This window comes from Corythoichthys intestinalis, chromosome 9, assembly GCF_030265065.1.
Source record: "Corythoichthys intestinalis isolate RoL2023-P3 chromosome 9, ASM3026506v1, whole genome shotgun sequence".
In the NCBI taxonomy this organism is placed as follows: Eukaryota; Metazoa; Chordata; class Actinopteri; order Syngnathiformes; family Syngnathidae; genus Corythoichthys; species Corythoichthys intestinalis.
The window spans coordinates 41447896-41470736 of NC_080403.1; the positions used below are offsets into that span (position 1 = coordinate 41447896).

At 37.0% G+C, this 22841-nt stretch overlaps 1 protein-coding gene across 2 annotated transcripts; it reads left to right on the forward strand.

Moving 5' to 3' along the window:
• The first annotated feature begins 1879 nt into the window (after nt 1-1879).
• faim2b (Fas apoptotic inhibitory molecule 2b) lies at nt 1880-20277 on the forward strand. Of its 2 annotated transcripts, none has more exons than XM_057847082.1 (12): nt 1880-2067; nt 2333-2378; nt 2558-2625; nt 2707-2771; nt 8614-8667; nt 8751-8801; nt 8889-8928; nt 9010-9047; nt 9156-9243; nt 15921-16016; nt 16191-16244; nt 16354-20277. In XM_057847082.1, the coding sequence occupies exons 1-12, from the start codon at nt 2053-2055 to the stop codon at nt 16501-16503; spliced, it is 765 nt and encodes a 254-aa protein (XP_057703065.1). In that variant the 5' UTR covers nt 1880-2052; the 3' UTR covers nt 16504-20277. The 2 variants fall into 2 exon arrangements, with proteins under 2 accessions (XP_057703065.1, XP_057703064.1); XM_057847081.1 differs by having other exon boundaries at nt 2330-2378; nt 16354-20276.
• Nucleotides 20278-22841: the final 2564 nt, after the last annotated feature.

Consider the following 22841-nt stretch of genomic DNA (forward strand, 5'->3'; position numbering starts at 1 on the left):
TATATATATATATATATATATATATATATATATATATATATATATATATATATATATATATATATATATATATATATATATATATATATATATATAAATAACTTCCCTACACTGTACTTAGTTTAGCTGTCTGAAACAACATTGTTAGAAATATTTAACGTGATAAAAATCATTGTGTTTGAAAATACTGTAGCTCATACATTTTGTTCTTTGAATGCACTGTAAAAATAAATATAAAAAAATAAATGAATAAAGGTAGGGAAGAGTTCAATATTCCACAGTCTTTGTTGTATTTTAGTATCTCCCAAACCAGATTTCATCTTTTTGGGCATACTTTACAGTACGAGAACACTATTAAGTTTCTGTTTTGCAAACAGAAATGCAATTGCTGTAAATTGTAAACCAGAGTTACACTTTTTGAACATACTGCATACCATTACCCCTTTCCCACTGGCCAAAAAACCCATGTCAACCCACTAACAATCGGCTTTTGGTGGCAGTGGGAAAGGTGCAGCGACCCGCCTCGACCCGTGTCAATCAACCCGCCAAGCGACTCGCGTCAAAATCACTTTGGCTCTGATTGTCTTGCAGTGTGAAAGCAAAACCCCGGGTCAACAGTCAACACCCTAATCTACGAGGTGACGTAGGCTCTTACGCGATGCGTCATAACTCCTTTCAATTTCAAACCAAAATTCATGTAGCCTAAGTTGCCTCAGCACAAGCGTTGTGTTGATCCTTTGCTGCATTTCGACCATTTTGAGGGCAGTAAAAAGCATGAAAACAGAGAACACAAACGGAAAGGTGGCTTCCATGTTGCTCTGCATTGTTTACTTCCTTGAACTGAATGAATTCGGTCGCACTTGTCGACGCGCATCTTAGCGTGGTGACGTCACGTAACCTTACGCACGGGGTGGGGGATTAGACGGGTGGAGAAAAAAAAAAAAAGGCACGGCTTTTTTTTTTGTCATTGGGAAAGGTGCCAAATGCCAATTGCTAGTGGGTTGCGTCAGCTTGGAAAAAACACGCGTTGACCCACTAGTTTCAGTGGGAAAGGGGTACATGATAACACTGTAAATTGTCCGTCTTGCGATCAGAATAGAATAGAATAGAATAGAATAGAATAGAATAGAATAGAATAGAATAGAATAGAATAGAATAGAATAGCCCTTTGAATTTCATCATACAGTTGCACAATAAAATTGTGGAGCATCACCCTTTACAGTGCTGGACAAGTAGAAATCTCAAAGTAAATGCAGGAATACGGTTTGTGTTTCTGCTTAAAGGATGGGGGGCTTGCTAGTAAATCTCATTATTAAACTATGCGTAGGTCATCCGAGCATCATAATGTTCTTAACGTCCATCTCATTAGTCAGCCGTTACCAAACTGGTCTCTTACACAAAGTGTGATGTCAGGGGTCACCTGGTTGATGATGTGGTTGTAAATGAGAATCAACTTTGTGTACCACAATCGAACACCTGCCTGTGGCTTGTTTACATCTATTGGGGCACTTATGCATGCAGTCACAATGTAAATATCATATAATCAGTGTACATATGCCAACTCTCCTCGGAACTAGAGGAATATAATTATGTTATGCACATGTTATTCAGATTTTGAACTCATTTGGGTCTTTTTGGTTTCTATTGGATGATCAAGAATCCAAGAAGGAGGAATGGCTGATTTAACAACACACTTTGTTTAGTAAGCACAATGGAACAGTTTGGTTTGATTGCAATATTTTGAAACTACCTGTACTTTGCTAGAACAACCTCATTAGGAAGAAGAGAGGGGAGGCTGTGGATCGGGGTTAGAGAGAGATTAACCACATGGAGGATGGACAGTAAAGCTGCTGCATAATCCGCACAGTCGATTCAAAATCCCGGCGACAACTCGTACACTTTGACAACATGCTCACGATCAAGTGAGGTCTACAGAGCTGACAGGCTTCTGATTGTTGGATCTTGGTTTTTGAAAGAAAAGGCGGTCAACTTTATCATTTCTCAAAACAGCTTTTTTCACCTTCCTATTATTATCATCATAACAGGAGAACCATGAAAAAGGAAAAGGTATGTTCTAATGTGAATCCAGCAATAATCGTTTAACTCTGCTACAAGGTAGTTTTCAATATCTAACTGCAAATATTCTCTTAATTGATTGTTTAATAATAAATAGCAAATTATTAGTAATTTAAGTGTGTGTGTGTATTGTGTCCTGGCTTCCAATAGGCCCCTCACAGCCAAATTATAATGTAGAGGAAATCTTAATTTGAAGTTGTTCTATTATTCACTGTGCTGATTAAGTACTTCTAACAGTGACTGTTTATCCCAGCAGGTCAACGCAATCCATGAACCACCATCATATCAGGAAGCAACGGCGGGTAAGTGCTGTGTTTTATTTGTTTTCCTCACATTAAGGCAACTGGTTGTACAGCTTGTACAGAATGTGACATGTTTTTTTTTTTTTTTTTGATTACGTGATTTTAAAAAAAGACCTTTTCTTTATAATATTTTACCAAGTATGTTGAAACGTGCAGTATATCTGTCTCTGTTCACAAAGGGTATGAGGAAATGCAGGCCCAGTTTTCCTGGGATGATCAGACCATACGGCAGACCTTCATCCGGAAGGTAAATATTCTTTAAGTAGCATTCTCAAAACAGAACATAATGATGATATGCAGAAATTTAAGTGACATCACTTCTTTGCAGGTCTACGCCATTCTCATGGTCCAGCTCTTAGTGACTGTGGCCATTGTTGCCCTCTTCACATTTTGGTAAAATCATGTTAATATGCCATACAAATATTAAGACAATGCAGTATACAAATATTACTCACTTTTTATTGATATCGCAACAATAAAGGGTAAAAACTTAAATTGTAAAAATTAATGCTGCTGTTACTTTTGGGAAAAATGGGAATTAGTTGGGTGTTAAAACATTTAAAATTTGTATAAGAGCAACACTTCTTTTAGATTATGCTTCATGTCAAAAGCTAACGATTCCATGACATTTGTGTCTCGGTTTTATCAAAATACAGGTAGTCCCCAGGTTATGTATGATTTCTGTTCCTACGCTTGAAGGTCGGCTTCGTTTACAGTTTCTCTGCCTTTTTAAAATGTTCACCCCCGCTTCCCAACGTGAAAGTAGCGCTGGCGTGACGTCAAACAAGTCTGAGTGCAACAAAGGAAAGCTGCCCGCATATATACGGTAGAATAGTGAAATACCGGATATGTGTAGCTATTAGGGTTGTTCCGATCATGTTTTTTTGCTCCTGATCCGATCCCGATTTTTTTTAGTTTGAATATCTGCCGATCCCGATATTTCCCAATCCGATTGCTTTTTTTTGCTCCCGATTCAATTCCAATCATTCCCGATAATTTTTCCCGATCATATACATTTTGGCAATGCATTAAGAAAAAAATGAATATAACTCTGACGAATATATACATTCAACATACAGTACATAAGTACTGTATTTGTTTAATTATGAAAATAAATCCTCAAGATGGCATTTACATTATTAACATTCTTTCTGTGAGAGGGATCCACGGATAGAAAGAGTTGTGACTTTGTATATTGTGACTAAATATTTCCATCTAGTGTATTTGTTGAGCTTTCAGTAAATGATACTGTAGCCATGCCCAAATGCATGATGGGAAGTGGAACCATAACTGTGCGTAGTGCTACCAATTGATATATCTTCTCTGCGTTGGGAAATAACATAAGTTGTTAAGAAAAAGATCAATTGCAACCTTGCGTCCCCACATTGCTTCCCATTATATTTCTAATCGTAGGGAGAGGGATTGTAAGGCTTTAGCCAATTAAAAAAAGGCTCCAAAGGCTGCCAAAATTCACTCTACTCATTTTACGCTGCCTTTTATCTCTCTATATAGGTAAGACGGCGCCATTACCGATTGAGCGCGACAATGCGTTAAAAAATTAATTACCGCCGTTATCGGGATAAATTTGATAACCCTACCTTAAGCCTAAACTAAAGACTCTGGATGAGTGTAACATATTATGTCTGTAACGTTAAATACAATTAGAAAACGATTTAATTTAAAAAAATATATATACTGTATATATGTATATATATTAAAAAAGGCATGGCCGATATTTTTTTGCCGATTCCGATACTTTGAAAATGACGTGATCAGACCCGATCGATCGGGATGCCGATTGATCGGGACATCTCTAATAGCTATTACTGTAAAGATCAACCATTTAGGTTAATTAGACCTAATAACTAACAAAAGTAAATGACAAATAGTATACTGTACTTACCACCAATGCTGAGAGTTGGCGGACGAGGCACTGTTGCTGTTACTGGACAGTCAGAAAAGGCCAAAGACCCAGTTGCAGAGGTGATTCAAATTGATTTAAAAAACAAAGTCTCAAACAGAAAATCACCCAGAAAGTGTGACCAGGACTAGGGCTGTCAAACGATTAAAATTTTTAATCGAGTTAATTACAGCTTAAAAATTAATTAATCGTAATTAATTGCAATTCAAACCATCTATAAAATATGCCATATTTTTCTTTAAATTATTGCTGGAATGGAAAGATAAGAAACAAGATGGATATATACATTGAACATACGGCACATAAGTACTGTATTTGTTTATTATAACATTAATTCAACAAGATGGCATTAACATTATTAACATTCTGTTAAAGTGATCCACAGATAGAAAGACTTGTAGCTCTTAAAAGATACATTTTAGTACAAGTTATAGAAATTTTTATATTAAAACCCCTCTTAGTGTTTTCGTTTTAATAAATTTTTTAAAATTTTCAATCAAAAAATAAACTAGTAGCCTGCCATTGTTTATGTCAATAAGTACATAATGCTCATGGGTGCTGAAACCCATAAAATCAGTCGAACCCAAGCGCCAGCAGAGGGCGACAAAACTCTATAAAACACAAGTAACAAGTGGACATTACACTTTTACACATTGCGCTGTCATTTTAATCTGTTTGAGGGGGGCATGTGCGTTAATTGCGTCAAATATTTTAACGTGATTAATTTTTAAAAAATTAATTACTGCCCGTTAACGCGATAATTTTGACAGCCCTAACCAGGACACAATTGCACTGGTGTAGCTAGAAATGCAAGTACATGGAAAAGCGTGGTCGGAGGCTACTGGTGCATGCAAAAATGCTACTACTGAGCCAGGTGTTGCTGGTTAGCCTCACCCCTGAGGAGACCAGTCCCTCTCACACCCGAGCAGCCTGCAGACAGCGAGAAAGGCATCAATGCTGAACATAAGGCAAGGCAGCAGTTACGTGAAGAAGAAAAAAAAAAGACTTGAGAAAAAACAGCGAATGAGACACGCGTCGTAAAGTCGAAATCACGTACTGTAAGTCGGGTACATTTTAACCCGGGGACTACCTTGACTATGATCCTCGGCCAATGGCGAGTGCAGCTTTTCTATTTTTTTGTTCAACAAAGGCTGGGTGTCAAATTAAGCACGTGGCTTTGACTGGCCTAGCTTGAAAGTTGCAGCTAGATATGTGCCAATTACCGGTTTCAAGGTATACCGTGGTATGAAAACGTCAAGGTTTCAAAACCACAGAACTTTTCTGTCATTCCGTCCTTAAGGCATTAGCTATGTATTGTTAATATCCCAAAAATGCATGGAGAAACTCCTTGCTTGCAGCCGCCAGGCTAAACCCTCCCCCACCGGTTGTTGCTCAGTGTCAGTGAGTCAGCTGTGCTACACAATGGGTGGAGGAGGTGAAACCATACCTGTCAAGTTGTACGGTTTCGGTGTAATTTGTACAAGTGAGCACCGATATTTAAATGTGTAGGCTACGCCGAATGTTCAAAATCTGTAAATTTTTCGTGTATTACGTTGTTTTTTTTCTCCGTTCGGATTTTGTCACCGTTTCGGCAACGAGACAATGTGCGTTAGATGTGTTACTACGTTGGTTGAATGACGCGAGAAAAGTCAGAGACACCGTGAGAGAAGAGTGTTGTGACGCTGTAGCAAACGTGATGCTAGGCTAGGTGGCTCCAATATTTCCAAACTGTAGCCGGCAGCCTACAATCTACGCCTAGATATCAAATGCTTATAGAACTACACGCGAAATGAAAGATGGCGGCATTAATAAACAGCTGCCATTTTGAAGCAGTAGACTTCTCAGAAAAGTTCTGTTGTAGTGAACCTTCCTAGCGAACTTAAGTAACTTTTTATCTAAAATACTCCTAAATCGGCAAAATCTTGACTTGAATCTATATTTAAAATGATGAAACAGTTTTAAAACTTTCACGTCGAAAGTAGACAGAGGGAACTAATGCAAAAACGGTAGCAATTTGAACAAGTTGATTCACAGCATTAAACGATTTCCAAACATAGCAAAGCTTACGATGTTTTTTTTTTTTTTAAATGAAAAAAAATAAACATGAAAGGTAACACCAGTTACTTTGCCAAGTAACTAATTACTCTTACCTTCAGGTAACTGAGTTGCTAACTCACTTACTTTTTGGGAGAAGTAATTTGTAACTAATACATTACTTTTTTAAAGTAAGATTAACAACTTTGGTCATAAAGATGAAGTCTGCAGAATGAAAAGTGACGAAAGCGGAGATTTCATTCTGCCAATTTGTTGCCGAACACAATTTGCCCGCAACTATGCGGATCACTTCTCCGAATTAGCAAAAGAAATGTTCCCTGGCTCAAAGATTGCATCGGTAAGTCAATTTTATCAAACGACCTTTTTAATTTATAATTGGACACACTAACGAACTACCTTCAAGTCAAACTGAATTGCGAGCTAAAGTGCCATGAAGCGCAGCCATCAAGTCATGATAGAAATTGCCAAAAGTGTTCCATACAATTATAACAAAAGTCACTGTTAAATTTTAGTAATCATGATGAAGCTGAAGATATTGATTGTTCGTTGATTGCACCAGGTTATATGTTACAATATTACCATTAAATGCATATTATTTTAAAAATTGAGTTTTATTTTTGTTTCATATTGCACGCTATATAGAACATTGTAAAATTAGTCACCAATTTGTAAGGGCATACGTCACTATTTGTAAGATTGCTAACCACCTCGCGTTGACAGGTATGTGAAACTCCTAAACTTTTTTCCCCCAATCGAAGAAAACAAAATCGCTGGTATGGGAATACTTCGTCTACAGATAAGTTACAGACATCCACGGCTTAGAGTAGGAGGGACAACTGACATGTAAAACAAATTTGCGGAGGGCGGCTGCAAACACGAAGCAATACCTCCACTATGATCTCACATTTATCCAAAATTAAAGGTTAGTAAACACCGTCATGAACGTTTCCCACCAGGTACGAGAGTTAACTCCAGTGTGTTTAGCGTGTCTAGCGTTAACCACTGTCATGAACGTTTCCCACCACCTACGAAGGTTAACTCCAGCGTGTTTAGTGTGTCTAGCGTTAACCACTGTCATGAACGTTTCCCACCACCTACGAGAGTTAACTCCAGCGTGTTTAGTGTGTGTAGCGTTAACCACTGTCATTAACGTTTCCCATCAGCTATGAGAGTTAACTCCAGCGTGTTTAGTGTGTCTAGCGTTAACGACTGTCATGAACGTTTCCCACCAAGTTCGAGAGTTAACTCCAGCGTGTTTAGCGTGTCTAGCGTTAACCACTGTCATGAACGTTTCCCACCACCTATGAGAGTTAACTCCAGCGTGTTTAGTGTGTCTAGCGTTAACCACTGTCATGAACATTTCCCACCACCTACGAGAGTTAACTCCAGCGTGTTTAGTGTGTCTAGCGTTAACCACTGTCATGAACGTTTCCCACCAGCTATGAGAGTTAACTCCAGCGTGTTTAGTGTGTCTAGCGTTAACCACTGTCATGAACGTCTCCCACCAGGTATGAGAGTTAACTCCAACGTGTTTAGTGTGTCTAGCGTTAACCACTGTCATGAATGTTTCCCACCAGCTATGAGAGTTAACTTCAGCGTGTTTAGTGTGTGTAGCGTTAACAACTGTCATGAACGTTTCCCACCACCTACGAGAGTTAACTCCAGCGTGTTTAGTGTGTCTAGCGTTAACCACTGTCATGAACGTTTCCCACCAGCTATGAGAGTTAACTTCAGCGTGTTTAGTGTGTCTAGCGGTGGTAAAACGTTTTCTCTCTGGCAAGTGTCAGTGTTGAGTCATACACATGTGTTTTTTTATGTAAAATAATTCAATTATTTTTGTTCTGATGGTAATAATGTTGAGCTGTGACTGTGGGTTTTGGCTCACCTAACGGACTGCATTTATTTAAAAAAAAAAAAATCTAAATAATATATATATATATTTTTTTTAAAATTGATTAACACTCAACATTATACTTATGTTCCAATTTTCTAATATGTTTTGGAAAATCCTCTTCAATGGACTTTTTTTTTTTAACCCTGGTATCTTAAAGTCACACATTTTAGAGCTGTAATTGCAATACCGTGATCCCGTGAAATTTTGGTTTAAGGTTATCATACCGTCAGAATATAATACCGGCACATGCCTAGTTGCAGCTATTATGTCATTGAGCATATCGGAGACATTAGCTTACCCATAATGAAGCGACCATTGAGTTGTTATTTTTTTAGCATGTTTACCGTCTCTATTTGTCTTTCCAGTGCACCAGTAAGATTCTACATTCAGACTCATCCCAGTTTATACATGGCATCTTAGTGAGTGCAAACACATTGTTACATCTCATCTCACTCGAGAAAGTATTAAATTTTTTCATCCTCTTGTCTGCTTTTCTGAACAGTCTTATGTTCTTTGCCACTTACATCGCACTGTCCTGCTGTGGGGATTTGAGGTAACTTCACTATTCAATACGAAGCCCCAACTAACAGTCATCTTTTGTGAACGGAGTCATAAACATGTTTTCCCCCCACCTCAACAGGAGGCAGGTTCCCTGGAACATCATTCTGTTAATTCTTTTCGTGAGTATCTCTTGATTTGGAAGCAGAACTAGTATGGGTGTGTATACTCAGAGTGAACTATTGCTTTCTGTCCTCGCATAGACTTTAAGTATGGCCTTCATGATGGGATTTGTGTCGAGGTAAGTTCATATTCGGGTCACACAGACACCAAATTTCACTGTCTGCTGCGCTCTGTTGTAGATTATCCTACTCGAAGAAACACACGACTAAATTCTGTCTTTCTTCAGCTTTTACAACACCAAGTCAGTGGTTCTGTGTCTGGGAATTACCTCCCTTGTGTGCTTTTCGGTCACCGTCTTCAGCTTCCAAAGCAAGGTAAGAAATGAGATGTAATGAATCGACCAGGGGTGTCAAACTCATTTTGGTTCGCTGGCTGCATTCAGGGTTAATAAATCTCAAGTGGGCCGGACCAGCATATATTTGGTGATTTTATCCGCCCATTCCCTGTAAATAAATACACATTATACATACAAAATCCATATAAATATTCTCATTTTAATGATGATTATCTTGTTGCAAATCTTTTTTTGGTAACACTTTATAATAACTATCCATTTTACTAGTTAATAGATCATTCGTAAACTGTTGATAAATGATTTATTGTTGATTTGTGAAGTATTTGTTAACAGTTTGTTAAGCATTTACAGGGTGTTCCAATATCGTTGACCCCATTCTAAATGCCAATGCTAGTTGATGGATCTTAATAAAACTATATACACTTTATGTTGAAGGTCATAAGTTTTATTGATTAAATATACAAAGAAAAGTACAAATATTTGTTGGTTCTATGGCAGATTTTCATAAATTAGCAACATGAGCGCTGCCTGGAAAATGCCTTATCAAAATGCCTTTTCTTTTGAAGTGAACGGCATTTCTTAACCTGAAAAGATAGAAATGCCAAACGTTACGCACAAAAACTTGAAACGTTTCTACACAAACTGTGTTTCAGGTTAAGAACACCCTGTAAATGCTTAACAAACTGTTAACAAATACTTCACAAATCAACAATAAATCATTTATCAACAGTTTAATATTGATCTATTAACTAGTAAAACGGATAGTTATTATAAAGTGTTACCCTTTTTTTTAAATAATAATAATAAAAAAATGACAGCAATTTTAATAATACTGTGAATCAGTGTTTTCATTTACAAGTACAGTACATATGCCAATCTTAGTGGATCACCATGATAAAACAACTTTCTCCATACATACGTTCACCCGTCCGTCCGTCCGTCCGTCCATCCGTCCGTCCGTCCGTCCGTCCGTCCGTCCGTCCATCCATCCATCCCATCCATCCCCGTCTATGAAAGTTCATTGCATTTGCTGTAATGGCAAATAAGCTGATCCTATTGAATTCAGGCATCAAAATAAACTTTGATAGGCAATGCATCTCATTGTCACGTAGCTCAACACTCCCATTCGCAACGTTTCATTAAATATGAAACTTAACATAACTGTTTGTAATTCCACATGACATTGTAGGGTGGCCATACGTCATACTGCATTAGGCAGCATAGCCATCCATTTAAATGCCTCGTCCTGCATCCTGCAAGCGGGACACTGACCGTATTTGTCCTCCTTTTTGGAGTTTTACCTGAGGACACCACACTTCCGTGTGTTCCGGAGTGCTCAGTGCATAAAAGTTCTATTACACTAAGAAAAGGGTTTTGTATTTTTGCATTTATTTACTGTAAGTTTATGCAAATTTAGTTTCTGCATTTAAAGCCATAATAAGTCTTGTAAAAGCTTAAAAATTCTGACTGGATAATAATGCTTTCAGAACAGTACAGTGAGGAAAATAAGTATTGGAACACCCTGCGATTTTCTTCCTCTTAGAAATGATGAGCGGGTTTGAAATCTTCATGGTAGGTGCTTGTCCACTGTGAGAGACTGTCTAAAGAAAAAAAGATCCAGAAATCACAGTGTATGTTTTTTAACAATATATTTGTATTATACTGCTGCAAATAAGTATTCAAACACCTGCGAAAATCAAGGTTAATATTTGGTACAGTAGCCTTAGATTACAACTACAGAGGTCAAACAATTCCTGCAACCTTTCACCAGGTTTGCAAGGACTGCAGCAGGGATTTTTCACCACTGATCCACACAGATCTTCTCTAGATCAATATTTAAAAAAATATACGTATATATACTGTATATTTTACTCACTTTATCCTTTTGTGGTTTGAATTTCACAACACACATGATTAGATCATGGATAAGTTCATTAACATGTTTCCTCATGTAAAATTAAATGGAAATTATGATTTTCTTCACTGGCTTGTAATCATTTCATTTGTATTGCTTGGGTCCAAACTAAATGAAAAAGGGCCACTAAAAAGTTAAAAGTTTGGTTTTGCTAAAATGAGAGGTTATATTCAAAATTTCTGATTTCAGGTCCTAGTTATGCAGAAAATATTTGTGTTAAATGTCATTTCTTCGTGTTTCAGGTGAAACTAAGTCAATGTAATGAGGAAAATGTACATACAGTCATGGACGAAATTATTGGCACCCCTGGAATTTTTCCAGATAATACAGCATTTCTCACAGAAATTAATACAATTACAAATGTTTTCAGTATGAATAGGTTTATGTCTTGGATGTGCATTGGAAAAACACAAAAAAACCTGAAAAGAAAAGCCAAAATGTACACAATTTTACACAGAATGCAAAAAAAAAAATGTCTGGACAAATTTGTTGGCACCCTCAACTCATTATTTGGTTGCGCATCCTTTAGAAGAAATAACAGAAAGCAATCGCTTCCTATAACCATAAACAGGTTTCGTGCACTTCTCAGATGAAATTTTGCAAACAGTTTCAGGTCTGTCAGATTTGAAAGGTGCCTTTTTGCAACAGCAATTTTGAGATCTCTCCGTCGTGTTAAATATGATTTAGATCCGGGCTCATCGATGGCCACCTTAGAATTCTCCAGCGCTTTGCCTCTAACCATTTATTGGTGCTATTTGAGGTATTTTTTTGAGTCATTGTCCTGTTGGATCACCCATGACCTCTGACACAGACCCAGTTCTCTGACACTACATCCTACATTGCAGCCCAAAACATTTTGATGGTCTCCATATTTCATGAGTACTTGCACAATGTCAAGGCACCCAGTGCCAGAGGCAGCAAAACTACCCCAAAACATCAATGGAGCTCCACGACGCTTTAATACAGGCACAGTGTTCTGTTCTTTGTAGACTTCATTCTTTTTTCTGGCACTCGGTTCCTTGACAGTGTGCAAGGAGTCATGAAATATGGAGACTATTAAAATGTTTTGGGCCTGCCATGGGTGTTCCAACAGGATATTGACCCAAAACATACCTCAAATAGCACCAAGAAATGGTTGGACACCAATGCCCAACAATGATCACGCCAGCCTGTTCAATCAAGCGGTGTCTTTAAAGTACCATAAGAAATGAAGTATTTGACATAGAGCGCTGCCCTCAACATGACTGGAAAACGTGGATTTAAACCTCTCTCCCAGTTTTTATTTGGCACCGATTGACCACGGAAAGCCGGAGATATGATCCTTTTAATTTCATATTAGTAACTATGAAGGAACTATTCAAACTAAGAATGATTTACTCCACTAGAGGGCACTAATGCTCTTTGGACGAATAATGCTTCATTTCTGTCTTTTTTATCCTCTCGCCGGAACTTTTTTTTTTTTTTTGTAGTTCTTTGGCTTAATGTGGTTATATAATAGGTTATTATACAGTATCATTATAACAACAGTTCATAAAAAATAATTTTAAAAAATACCCCAAAAATACCATTGTTTAAAAAAAAATCAGACAGAAATAAGCAGTTACAATGTTATTCATTACTTGAGTATTCTTTTCACTGGATACTTTTTTACTTGTACTTGAGTACATTTTTTGGATGACTATTTTTACTTGAGTAATATTATTTTGGAGTAACGCTACTCTTACTTGAGTAAAATTTATGGCTACTATACCTACCCCTGACTATATTACAGCAGTTACTTTATGTTCACATTTTATCGAGTGTACATTTGGCTATCCTTATTTACTGAAAAATGTGATATCATTTTCAATACTGCATTATTAAGATGATACATCCATGCATTCTAAGTAAATACCTTACAGTGGGGCAAATAAGTATTTAGTCCACCACTAATTGTGCAAGTTCTCCCACTTGAAAATATTAGAGAGGCCTGTAATTGTCAACATGGGTAAACCTCAACCATGAGAGACAGAATGTGTGTGGGGGGGGGGGGGAACAGAAAATCCCATTGTTTGATTTAAGAATTTATTTGCAAATCATGGTGGAAAATAAGTATTTGGTCAATGGCAAAAGTTCATCTCAATACTTTGTTATGTACCCTTTGTTGGCAATAACGGAGGCCAAACCTTTTCTGTAACTCTTCACAAGCTTTTCACACATTGTTGCTGGTATTTTGGCTCATTCCTCCATGCAGATCTCCTCGAGAGCAGTGATGTTTTGGGGCTGTCGTTGGGCAACACGGACTTTCAACTCCCTCCACAGATTTTCTATGGGGTCTGGAGACTGGCTAGGCCACTCCAGGACCTTGAAATGCTTCTTACGAAGCCACTCCTTTGTTGCCCTGGCTGTGTGTTTGGGATCATTGTCATGCTGAAAGACCCAGCCACGTCTCATCTTCAATGCCCTTTCTGATGGAAGGAGATTTTCACTCAAAATCTCTCGATACATGGCCCCATTCATTCTTTCCTTTACAAAGATCAGTCGTCCTGGTCCCTTTGCATGAAAAGCAGCCCTAAAGCATGATGGTTCCACCCCCATGCTTCACAGTGGGTATGGTGTTCTTCTAATGCAATTCAGTATTCTTTCTCCTCCAAACACGTTTCTACCAAAAAGTTCTATTTTGGTTTCATCTGACCATAACACATTCTCCCAGTCCTCTTCTGGATCATCCAAATGCTCTGTAGCGAGCCGCAGACGAGCCTGGACGTGTACTGGCTTCAGCAGGGGGACACGTCTGGCAGTGCAGGATTTGAGTCCCTGGCGGCGCATTGTGTTACTGATAATAGCCTTTGTTACTGTGGTCCCAGCTCTCTGTAGGTCATTCACTAGGTCCCCCCGTGTGGTTCTGGGATTTTCGCTCACCGTTCTTGTTATCATTTTGACTCCACGTGGTGAGATCTTGCATGGAGCCCCAGATAGAGGGAGATTATCAGTGGTTTTGTACGTCTTCCATTTTCTAATAATTGTTCCCACAGTTGATTTCTTTACACCAAGCGAAGAATGAAGAGTTACAAAAAACGTTTGGCCTCCGTTATTGCCAACAAAGGGTACATAATAAAGTATTGAGATGAACTTTTGGTATTGACCAAATACTTCTTTTCCACCATGATTTGCAAATAAATTCTTTAAAAATCAAACAATGTGATTTTGTTTTTTTTTTCCACATTCTGTCTCTCATGGTTGAGGTTTACCCATGTTGACAATTACAGGCCTCTCTAATCTTTTCAAGTAGGAGAACTTTTGAACAATTGGTGGTTGACTAAATACTTATTTGCCCCACTGTACTTCTAAGAAATACCTGGTCACTATAAGAAATACAGAAATATAGTTAATGTAAATTTTAAAATTATGTTATAGTGTTAGCATTTTTTTGCCGTTGGAATAGTGACTTTATTTAATTTTGCGGTAACACTTTACAATAAGGGTCCCTTAATTAACATTAGTTAATGCATTTTTAGACAATAACTAATGTTTAGGTAACATTACAATAATTAATATAATTGCTTATCTAACATTTACTAATATATTACTTAACATGAGTAATGCATTAGCTAATGCATTAGCTAGTGCATTAGTTAATACGTAACCAGACAGTAACTAATGGTTAGGTCAAAATAAAAAAATATATAGGCCTATATAGGGTTAGGGTTTGTTAGCTTAGAATTTATAATTTCTTAGTTAAGGGGCACATGTGCTACACTTTACAATAAGGGTCCAAAAAGCATTCAGTAATGGTTAACAAAGGTAAGGGGGGGGGGGGGGGGGGCATAAGCATTTATAATTTCTTAGTTAAGGGACACTTGTGCTACACTTTACAATAAGGGTCCAAAAAACGTTAAGTTATACTTATGAGGTACGTCCACGTGAAATAACACTATACTTAAGGTTGGGTTAGCAGCACCCAAGGACTCACAGAGCAATGTTTCTCATTTTAAAATAACATAATCACTTACTAGTACCAGTATACATTAATAACTATTTATTAATGCATTAATGTATATGTGAATTAATGTTAAGTAATGTATTATATATATTATATATTATAACCTAACCTTAAGTATGGTAATATTTCACATGAACGTACCTCATAAGTATTACGTAACCTTAATTAACCATTACTGAATGTTTTTTGGACTGTTATTGTAAAGTGTAGCACACGTAACCCTTAACTAAGAAATTATAAATGCTTAAGTTCCCCCCCTCTTAACCTTCATTAACCATTACTGAATGCTTTTTGGACCCTTATTGTAAAGTGTAGCACACGTGTCCCTTAACTAAGAAATTATAAATGCTTAAGTTAACAAACCCTAACCCTATATAGGCCTATATATTTTTTTAATTTGACCAAACTATTAGTTATGCATTAACTAATGCATTTCCTAATGCATTAACTCATGTTTATTCATATATTGATAAATGTTCCATTACAATAATTAATATAATTGCTTATGTTACTTAAACATTAGTAATTGTCTTTGTTGTCTTAAAATGCATTAACTAATGCATCAACTTCTGTTAATTAATATATTAATAAATGTTTGATAAGGGATTAAATGAATTATTGTAATGTTACATAAACATGAGTTATTGTCTAAAAATGCATTAACTAATGGTAATTAAGGGACCCTTATTGTAAAGTGTTACCAATTTTGCCATTGTAATACATGCAGTTTGTATTGCACACACTGTTGTAATAATGCTAACGCTAATGTGGTGTATTTTTCTTCATCCCTCCATTTTAGATTGATGTGACTTCCTTTCAAGGTGTCCTGTTTTCGTTATGTATGGTCATGTTGCTGTGTGCCATCACCCTTTCCATCGTCGTCCCCTTTGGATATGTAAGTTCCATAGCATGTCAAAAATAGAGGAGATTTCGGAAAGATGCCGCCACTGTGTCTTAACTGGAATGGATTAGCTTTACAGATAATCTTTTTGAAGCGCTACAGTGTCTTACCAAAATTAGCAGCATGCTATCCTTCTTAGCAGTGTTTTGTAATATCTTGTTTTTACAGGTTCCTTGGCTACATGCCATTTATGCAGTCTTAGGAGCCATCCTCTTCACTCTGGTGAGATACACAATAACTAAAAGAATTGAACTTTCATGTACTGCCATAAATTCAAATTTGCACCACTGTTTAATATGAAATATTGTTACATTTTGTCCGTACTGTACAGTTCCTGGCATTCGACACTCAGATGCTGCTGGGTAACAAGCGCTTCAGCATCAGTCCAGAAGAATATGTGTTTGCCACACTCAGCATCTACCTGGACATCATCTACCTGTTCAGCTTCTTGTTACAGATCTTCGGAGGAGGTCGCGACTAAGGCGCTTCATATCCACTCTATCCTTGCCCATCTCTCCTTCAAGTCAACAGAAACAATGTTTTTTCTAAACATTTGTAAGAGTCAGCCTTGTGGTTGTGTGCACATATCTTGTGGCTATTTGTGTGATCTGTGACATAAATGCAGATGGTATACTCCTCATGTTGGATTTTACTATGAGGTATGGAGGAAGTCGGCGTGATGTCACGATGACGTCACCTCGCTTAGCAACGTGTCGCCATTTTGTGAAGTGGGAACGCACTGCTAAACATTCCATAGACAAACGTCTGAAATTAATATATTTCAGGTGTATTTTGCGTCTTTTTTTCCTAAAAACGTCTTAAACGTTGCTTACTATTATCACGAGTCATGGCCGACAGACGCGAGGATGCGATGCAATTTAAAATTAGCGTTTATTGGCTTACAAAGCTGCTGATACAAAGTCGCAGCTGATAGCTGGATAAACAAAGGAATTAGGGCTGTCAAAATTATCGCGTTAAAGGGCGGTAATTTATTTTTTAAATTAATCACGTTAAAATATTTGACGCAATTAACGCACATGCCCCGTTCAGACAGATTTAAATGACAGTACAGTGAAATGCCCACATGTTAATTGTGTTTTATGGAGTTTTGCCGCCCTCTGCTGGCAATTGGGTGCAACTGACTTTATAGGCTTCAGCACCCATGAGCATTGTGTAAGTAATTATTGACATCAACAATGGCGGGCTACTAGTTTATTTTTTGATTGAAATTTTTACAAATTTTATTAAAACGAAAACATTAAGAGGGGTTTTAATATAAAATTTCTATAACTTGTACTAACATTTATCTTTTAAGAACTACAAGGCTTGCTATCCATGGATCGCTTTAACAGAATGTTAATAATGTTAATGCCATCTTGTTGATTTATTGTTATAATAAACAAATACAATCCCTATGTACCGTATGTTGAATGTATATATCCATCTTGTGTCTTATCTTCCCATTCCAACAATAATTTACAGAAAAATATGGCATATTTTATAGATGGTTTGAATTGCGATTAATTGCGATTAATTAATTTTTAAGCTGTAATTAACTCGATTAAAAATTTTAATCGTTTGACAGCCCTAAAAGGAATACAACACAGGTGTCAAACCGATTCCAGAAAGGGCCAAGTGGGTGCTGGATTTTGTTCCAACCGATACCGCGCAGAGAGTTTAACCAATTAACTTCCTGCTGAAACAAGCAGCACCTGACAAAGTTTAACTGATTACATATGTAAAAGATCTAATTGGTGAAAAGTTGCCCTCTTCATTGGTTGGAAAGCAAACCTGCACCCACTTGGCCCTTTCTGAAATCGGTTTGACACCTGTGATCTACAACTAAGTCACCCAGTAAGTTTACCTTCATCATTTACGTGAAATATGTACTGAGTGGAACTGAGAAAATTGGTAGTACCGTAAATTTCGGACTATAACCAGCGACTTTTTTCCATCATTTTGAATCCTGCGGTTTATGGTCCAGTGCGGCTTATTTATTGATTTATATGGGTTAATAGGTAGCACTTTATTTGACAGCAGCGTCATAAGACTGTCATAAGACCGTCATAATTATGACATGACACTATCATGAATGCCGAATGCTTACGTCATTAAGTGTCATCTGGCAAATTGTGTCACTAACTCCATTTATGTCAATCTTGGATCTTTTACATCCATTCAAAAGTTAAATAATTTGCCAGATAACACTAAATGACATCTATTAAAAGCATTCACTAATGCTCATGACAGTGTAATGTCATAATCATCTTGTCTAATGACATCCTTATGGCGCCACTGTCAAATAAACTGTTAACAAATACCATAACTAGCAATTAATGAAACAACTTGAAAATTAACTGAAAAAAATAATTAGCACAGAACATGAATTTTGATTGTTATTTGCATCTGTAGCGGTGCAATGCATGCTAGGACGCATGTTGGACAACAACAGTGTTGACAGCAGGTGACAGCAGAGGTTGACTGTCTATCCCAAGGGAGCAGCGATGGCCAAATGAAGCTTCTTCAAGCAAGGAAGCTTTGCAGCCAATTGGTTCATAGCTTCATTGTGGTTCATTTGGTTTTATGATAGTCGTATGATGCCGCTGTCGATCGAAGTGTTACTGGTTAATATCTTTTGGTGTAAATATCCCATAATACAGTGAGGACAGCTGCGGCTTATCTCTGAACAATTGCCCTTTTCGTGCCAAATTTGGTGGGTGGCGGCTTATAGTCAGGTGCGCCTTACAGTGCGAAAATTAGGGTATATACGAAGTGATTATTTCTGCCGTAATTCGCTTCCAAGCGTTGTTTAGCCGTGAGCACATCACGGCAAAATAACCAATTCCCACCAGGCCAGTAATATACCGATTGACTAATCAGAGCAGTTCACGGCAAAGGAAAAATAACGCTTTGCGAGTTGCCGGTTACGGTAATAATAACCACTGCCTAGTCTGATGAATCCTAGAAGCTAATTGGGGCAAAAATTAAAGTTTACTCACCAGTAATAAAATGTCGGCTGCAAACGTAAATGTGCTTGGATTTAGGTTCCCACAGGCGAAAATAGTCCACCGAACCGTCTTCTTTTACTGTTCCTCGATTAATTCCTCTCAGCCATTTGTTTCTCCTTTTCTTCTCACGTGGAAGAATGAAGAACTTCAAATGCGGCCCCGAGCTCTTCCTTGTGTGACAACCCGCAACACAGTAACTTTTAGTCATTCCGACGGAAAAAAGACCGCAAATAAAATGAAAGTTAAATGCGTTTGTATTACAATGCACGACACAGCAACTGCTTGTGACTCGTCTTTTGCCCCGTTGTCAATATGGCGACGCTTTGTTGTGGCTGGTGACATCATTAAATGTCCGACTTCCTCTATTACAGTCATTTATGAGTTCTCCTTTCATTCTTCAAGTACAGTGTGAAGTGAGGACTAGATAAACAGTAAACTTACTCTATTTAAATCTGTCAGGGTTGAGTTACAGTTCATAAACCCTTAATTCGTGCAGCAGCTTACAAACATGTTTGAACTTTTACTGTTTCATTCATGGAGTGCAGAAGTGTTGGTACATGCTTGAATGTGAAGCCAATCAAAGTCAATGTGTTGTGTACTGTATATTAACAATTTAGTATTTAATACATAGTATATTTAACTGCAGCACTTTATAATTTACTGTATTTATAAAAATGATATTAAGATTAAAAAACAATTTTCAGTTCACTTTGTCTCATTAATATAGTTTACAATTACATACTAGGTGTTGAAGTCGATGTTTCCTTTAACATGAATTCTTTGTTCGCCAAGTCAAAAAGTGACAAAATGACACTTTCCTCCTGCATTACCGTAATTTCCCGAATATAAGGCGCAGCCGTGTATAATGCGCAACCCAAATTTACTTGTAAAAATCTAGGGAAAATTATTGTACCCGTTTATAACGCGCACCCTAATTTTAGCACCAATAAATAGAAGAATACAAGAAAACAGAGCTCGTGTACAGATACAGAAATGTCATTTTACTGACTGGTGAAACACAGCACAAGCATAACACATTGGTAGTTCAAAACATTACCATAAACTGACAATATTTACAGTAATAATATGATTTGACAACTTCTCCAATTTACCAGAATCTAGGAGAAAACAAAATCGATGTGACTTTTCTTTTAACGGCTGCTGTATAACTTGCTCGTTTCATCATGATGAATAAATGTTTCTTCCATGGATTGATACGGTAAAATGAAAGTGAGAACGTAAGTCGGAAATCCGTGAGAGCTCATCGCTGTCAACACAGGAACTAATTGTTATTTGGTTTTGAGTTTCCCGAGGGACAGATATAGTTGACGGACACAGGAAGTCTGTGTGCTTACGTTTGTTATGGTCCGAGTTGTGGAGCTGCAATAAACGTTGACTCAAATGAGTTCAAGAAACTAAATTCTGTGCTTTATGAAGAGTGAAAAAAGCAGACTTTAACACAGACGAAATCATTCGGCCGATTAGAGTGAAGTATTACCGAAACAAAATGGTGGTGTCACGTACCGTAATGGTCGGCAACGGGTTGCCGCATACGTTTCTTCAACACAATGTGGCCGTGTCAATAAAAAAAAAAAAATCGTTTTATATATATATATATATATATATATATATATATATATATATATATATATATATATATATATATATTAGGGCTGTCAAAATTATCGCGTTAACGCACGGTAATTAATTTTTTAAATTAATCACGTTAAAATATTTGACGCAATTAACGCACATGTCCCGCTCAGAAAGTATTCTGCCTTTTGGTAAGTTTTACAGCAAGGCTTTTTGTGCTGTCCAGCAGCGAACTCTTGTGGTCGCTTTGCGACATGGTTTATTGTTTTCTTGCCAGTTCATTATGGCTGCACGACGTCTCGGGCTGATAATGTTGTGCTTATATGATCCTTGGACAAGATTTGTCCGTAAGTATGGTTGTTGTAAAGAATGTACATATTATGTTAGTAAGCGAAATGTTATATTTTTTGTATAAGACGCTTTTTGTTTATGTTTAGTGAACCTGTATAGCGTGCTAAGCTAACGTTGTTGCTAATGCAATGCTTGTGTACTTTTTTTTGGTAGTTTTACGATGGTCTAAAGAGGACAAGGGTTTGAGGCCATTTTCTTAATAAATCAGATGAAAAAGGAAGAAGTCTGATTATTAAGGCGTCGTTCACTAGCTGTCTAGCTTTGGAAAAAGTAGACGCTTCAGAGTGAGGACAGCATAGACAGATTTACCGTAATTTCCCGAATATAACGCGCACTTTTTTTCCCCCAAAATCAACTTGTACACTCATGGTGCGCATTATAAACGGGTACATGGATGGAGACAGAAATATATATGTATTACATATATATATATAAACCGATTTTTTTTCATTGACACGGCCACGTTGTGTTGAAGAAACGTATGCGGCGACCCGTTGCCGACCATTACGGTACGTGACGTCACCATTTTGTTTCGGTAATACTTCACACTAATCGGCCGAATGATTTCGTCTGTGTTAAATTCTGCTTTTTTCACTCTTCATAAAGCACAGAATTTAGTTTCTTGAACTCATTTGAGTCGACGTTTATTGCAGCTCCACAATTCGGAGCATAACAAATGTAAGGACACACACTTCCTGTGTCCGTCAACTATATCGGTCCCTCGGGAAACTATATATAATATAATAGTTCAGTAGTTTTACCGTATCAATCCATGGAAGAAACATTTATTCATCATGAGGAAACGAGCAAGTTATACAGCAGCCTTTAAAAGAAAAGTCGCATCCGTTTTGTTTTCTCCTAGATTCTGGTAAGTTGGAGAAGTTGTCAAATCATATTATTACCGTAAATATTGTCAGTTTACGGTAATGTTTTGAACTACCAATGTGCTATGCTTGTGCTGTGTTTCACCAGTCAGTAAAATGACATCTTTGTATCTGTACACGAGCTCTGTTTTCTTGTATTCTTCTATTTATTGGTGCTAAAATTAGGGTGCGCGTTATAAACGGGTACAATAATTTACTTGTAAAATTTGGGGTGCGCATTATACACGGGTGCGCCTTATATTCGGGAAATTACGGTAAATGACAGTAGAGTGAAATGCCCACTACAGTTCTTATGTACCGTATGTTGAATGTATATATCCATCTTGTGTCTTATCTTTCCATTCCAACATTTTACAGAATATATATATAATTTACAGAAAAATATGGCATATTTTATAGATGGTTTGAATTGCGATTAATTGCGATTAATTAATTTTTAAACTGTAAATAACTCGATTAAAATTTGTAATCGTTTGACAGCCCTAATATATATATATATATATATATATATATATATATATATATATATATATATATATATATATATATATATATATATATATTTCTGTCTCCATCCATGTTTCCGTTTATAATGCACACCATGATTTTACAAGTTGATTTTGGGGAAAAAAAGTGCACGTTATACTCGAGAAATTATGGTAATTAGGGTTTAGTACGCTGGAGTTTTTCCAAACTCAATTTGGGCTATATGCAGAGGGAAGTGGGGTGCTGAGGGTGTTGGGGAAAAAGTGTTTTGGTAGATTCTATTTGTTGTTGTTGTTAAAAATAAATTAATAAATAAAACATTGAAAAAAATATAGCATTTAACTTCGGGGATCAAATACCGTATTGGCCCGAATATAAGATGGCCCTGATTATAAGACGACCCCCTCTTTTTTAAGACTCAAGTTTGAAAAAAGACTGTTTGAACACCAAATTAATTTTTATACAGAAAATAATTACAGTGCTTCTGAAACAAATGA

What these genes read in the sequence shown, in the direction of transcription:
- faim2b (XM_057847081.1), top strand. An exon ending in ATGATGGGATTTGTGTCGAG is followed by an intron (nt 9,048 to 9,155) that starts GTAAGTTCATAT and finishes GTCTTTCTTCAG; the next exon opens with CTTTTACAACACCAAGTCAG. An exon ending in GAGCCATCCTCTTCACTCTG is followed by an intron (nt 16,245 to 16,353) that starts GTGAGATACACA and finishes CGTACTGTACAG; the next exon opens with TTCCTGGCATTCGACACTCA.